This window comes from Myotis brandtii, unplaced genomic scaffold, assembly GCF_000412655.1.
Source record: "Myotis brandtii unplaced genomic scaffold, ASM41265v1 scaffold407, whole genome shotgun sequence".
NCBI lineage: Eukaryota > Metazoa > Chordata > Mammalia > Chiroptera > Vespertilionidae > Myotis > Myotis brandtii.
The window spans coordinates 734,359-738,779 of record NW_005365639.1 but is presented as its reverse complement, the minus strand read 5'-3'; the positions used below and the strand labels follow the sequence as shown (position 1 = coordinate 738,779).

General features: G+C 52.6%; 1 protein-coding gene across 1 annotated transcript in view; it reads right to left on the bottom strand.

The window, feature by feature from the left end:
• Positions 1–4,421, bottom strand: part of OTOA (otoancorin) — a gene marked incomplete at its 3' end in the record, with an annotated part of 56,992 nt that overhangs the window by 20,289 nt on the left and 32,282 nt on the right. The window contains exons 17-18 of the mRNA XM_014545416.1: positions 3,668–3,741; positions 233–368 (exon numbers count right to left, since the gene is read on the bottom strand). Coding sequence (XP_014400902.1) covers positions 233–368; positions 3,668–3,741 — 210 coding nt within the window. The remainder of the gene's footprint in view (positions 1–232; positions 369–3,667; positions 3,742–4,421) is intronic.

Genomic DNA, 4,421 nt, shown 5'->3' with positions numbered 1-4,421 from the left:
CATGTCTAGAGCCCAGACACTGTGCTGGGCTCTCCCTGGGCCCCAGCACGGTCTGCCCTCCTTCGGGCCCAGAACAGCAGCCTCCAGCACCAGGGACAAGACCGCCCCACCCAGCGGCTCAGAGCCAGCTGCAGGCCTACATCAGGCTGAGGCCCCAGCCAGATCCCAGGGCTCCCCGGGGCCCCGGGGGAGAGGGACGTCAGTGACAGTGTCACCCAGAAAGGCTCCTTACCAGGCACTGCTGCACTTTCCGGAGGACCAGAGTCCTCTTGTGGGGATCTAACACCAAGGAGTCCAACCGGATCTTCCCCAGGCCGATCAGAAGGGGCGCACATCGGGAGGCTGGCACGGCCGCCAGGTAGCGAGCCCTGGAGAGAGGTGGGGACCAAGACAGGAAGACATGCTGCTCTGGATTGCCCTGGACACCGGGTCTGCATGCCCAGGAGCTCATCACAGGGGCTCTGTAATGTGTGTTCCCCGGGGAGGTGGCTCCTTTGGGCAGGTTGCAAGCCTCCCATCCATCGTGCTTCTCTCCTATGGATAGGAACCAAACTTCCCATCATGCCCCTCTACTATTGGTGGGAACCAAACTTCCCATCATGCTCCTCCCCTAGGGATAGGAACCAAACTCCCCATCATGCCCCTCTCCTAGGAATGGGAACCAAACTTCCCATAATGCCCCTCTCCTAGGAATGGGAACCAAACTTCCCATAATACCCCTCTCCTAGGGATGGGAACCAAACTTCCCATCATGCTTCTCTCCTATTGGTGGGAACCAAACTTCCCATCATGCTCCTCTCCTAGGGATGGGAACCAAACTTCCCATCATGCCCCTCTCCTATTAGTGGGAACCAAACTCCCCATCATGCTCCTCTCCTATTGATGGGCACCAAACTTCCCATCATGCCCCTCTCCTAGGGATGGAAACCAAACTCCCCATCATGCTCCTCTTCTATGCTCTGGCAGCATTGATCTCAGAATAGTATCTCCATAAACATATGTTGACTGATGGACCAGTTCAGGAGAGATGAGGAGAAAATGAAAAGATAAAATAGAGAAAGGAAAGAGAATAAAATAGAAAGTGAGAAAGAAACATGAGAGAGTGAAGAGAGCAAGAGAAATGACTCCCAATCCCATCATCTCCAGTCAGAACTGCCCCTCAGCTCTTGACTGTGTGTCCTCAACAGGTGCGATATCACCCCCAGGGCGGAGAAACGGTCAGGGCAGGAAGGCAGGGAGGGAAACTGATGTTACTACAGTGATTTGTGACCCACCAAAGCTCAGCCCTCCTCAACACCATCATCCCTCACCATTTCTCTCATTGGGGAGAAACTAGAAGGCCCTCCTCAGGGAGGCAATAACGAAATAAAGGCTAAGAAAGACTGTTCTCCAGCCATGTGCCCCAACTCATCGCCACTTGACTCTTTCAAAACTAAATTTGACATGTTCTTCTTCCTCTGTGCCAGTGGTTCTCAACCTTCTGGCCCTTTAAATACAGTTCCTCATGTTGTGACCCAACCATAAAATTATTTTCGTTGCTACTTCATAACTGTAATGTTGCTACTGTTATGAATCGTAATGTAAATATCTGATGTGCAGGATGGTCTTAGGCGACCCCTGTGAAAGGGTCGTTCGACCGCCAAAGGGGTCGGACCCACAGGTTGAGAACCGCTGCTCTATGCCATCCCAGACTCCTTTTTCCCTTTATCCCAATGCCACTGCGCTCGCCTTAATATTACTCAAATCTTTCTCGCCTCTCCATTCCCGGTTCCGCCGTCTTATTTCTTTCTTCATTTATTCACTCATTCATTCAGCAGATACCTGCAGAGCACCTGCTGTGTGCCGGGCGCTGTGCTGGCAGCCAGCGACACCATGAACGGGACACGAGGGAGGCCCCTGGTCGCAGGAGGCTTCATTGTAAGGGGAGGCCCTGGCACCAGCGGACAGGACAGGTGACTCAGCAACTGAGATACGTGAGGAGGGAAGTGAATGGCTCTGGAATGGAGAGTGATGGTGGGCAAAGCCTTCGAAGGCAGTGCTAGCTGAGCTGAGACATGGGCCAGTGGAAGGAGACAGGCAGCCCAGGCCCGGTTACAGAAACCAGCTCCACGCCCTCCTCCCGCTGAGGCCCTGCTTTCTGCCACCGGGGCAGCGGCCATGGCCTTTCTGAACATAAATCTGAGGGCTGTGCCCAGAACACAGTGAACCCCTCAGGCCTCACATAGGCCCTCCCTGGCTGACCGTCCCTTACCTCCCAGGCCTTCTCTCTGACACCGACTCTGCAGATCACCCCCCGTGCTCCCCAGAGCTCTTCCCTGCACTTGCCCTGCTGGCGGACACCTGGTGCCCCTGCCCGAGTGTCCCTTAAACTCATTAGCCCACCTCATTCTTCAAGCTCCGACTTCCCAGTCTGAAGAAAATCTTCCCTCCTCTGCTCCCGTGTCCACTACCCATTCCCACCTGGCTTTCTCGAAGAATCACCCCTTCACTCTAAGACAGTGGTTCTCAACCTTCTGGCCCTTTAAATACAGTTCCTCATGTTGTGACCCAACCATAAAATTATTTTCGTTGCTACTTCATAACTGTAATGTTGCTACTGTTATGAATCGTAATGTAAATACCTGATGTGCAGGATGGTCTTAGGCGACCCCTGTGAAAGGGTCGTTTGACCGCCAAAGGGGTCGCGACCCACAGGTTGAGAACCGCTGCTCTAAGACCTTGTGCTTTGGGGTGGTGCCCATTCACTCTCAGCTCCAGTCAAGTCATCCATCCTTCCAAGCCCAGTGATTGGGTCCAGAAGGGCAAACTGGCCCAATGTAGGCCCATGAGAGTCAAACCCAAGTCTTATTAAGAAGAATGGGAAGAGGAAGTCTTTCTTTTCCCCAAACATGAAAACTAGGGAGATGTAACCTTGGGTCTGCCAGGGGCCACCACAGGGAAAGAATCTGTCTGACAGAGAAGCCAACAGAAGAAGTTGGGCTAAGAGACAGATGACATAATTTTAGCCCCTGGATCTAGCCATGCCTGAAATCCATCCCTGGACGTTCCAGCCGCCTAAATACAAAATTGCCTTTTATTGCCTAAGCCAATTTGAGTTCAGATTCTATCACTTTCAACTAAATATCAACTTGATATTATAACTGGTTTCATGCTTACCTGTTTTCCCCCTATGAGCTTGTAAGGTCTTTATGGGAAAAATTTATTCTTTCTAAGAGCTAGTACATAATAAGCATTCAATAAATATTTTTTGAATGAATGAAGACAGTAACAGCAAGAGGAGGAAGAGAGAAACCGTGTCCAGACCATATTTGGAAAGCAGGACTGCCCCCAGGCCCGAGTGCCCACACGCAAAGGCAAAGCCCCACAGCGCCCCCAGCCCTGCCTCTGGGAGGGTGGGCACAGCGGTGAGGCCAGCCCGGGCCGGATCTGCTCCTGGGCCTGGGCTGCTTTGGCTTTGGTTTTTAAATAAATAACAAGAAAAAGCAAGGGTCTGAAATGTCTGTGTGGGCCCAGAATTTACACCTGGGTCTCGAGGGCGTCACCGTCCAGGGCGCTCTCCACTCCGCCTCTGGCTCCTCACCAAACCCAGAGGGAGAGAAGCACTTTGGTGTGGGCGGGTCCCCTCAATCTTACTGCTGAGCCAGAGCGGGGGCCCACGTTCACTCACGGGAGCGCAGCCAAGAGGAAGGGCTGCGTAAGGGACCTGGAAACCTCCCAGGCTTTCCACGCCAAACAATTAACCTGAAAGATTTAAAAAGTTGTCGGCATTTAGTGAAGTGATAGGAAGAGCAAGCAAGACTGTGCTCTCTGTCCAAGCACTGCGCTGAGCCCTTACAGATGCGTCTTGTTTATAGAGCACCCTAGGGTGCAGGGACCCTCTGTGCCCGGTTTGTGCATGAGGAAACTGAGGCAGCAGCAAGATGGACACAAAAATTTAAGTGTAAGAATGCTCACCACAGATCTGTTTATAACGGCAAAACGGGAAGATGTCCCCGTCGTGTCCCTCAGTAAGGGACTGACTGGTTAGGTAAATTAGCCGTACAACGGAATACTACACAATGACCTGTTTCCGCAGGTAGATTTACATATATTAATATGCATGATGCCCAGGTCCCATTTTATACATACACAATGTGTTGTATATAAAGTTAAACAGAACAGTGTACACAGTATGAGCTCATTGGTGCTTTTTAAGTTACAGATAAATGTGTTTTATTCACACCCCAACCCTCAGAGTCAGGAGCCAGCGTTCCCTGCCGTTGCCCGTGGAGCAGGCTAGCTGCAGCCCTGCTGGCCCCAGGGTGGGTACCACCTGCTGAGCACTGGCACAGGAGGGGGGGCGCGTGCTGGGCGCTGGCACAGGGAGGGGGGCCGTGGGCTGGGTGCTGGCACAGGAGAGGGGCAGGTGCTGGGCGCTGGCA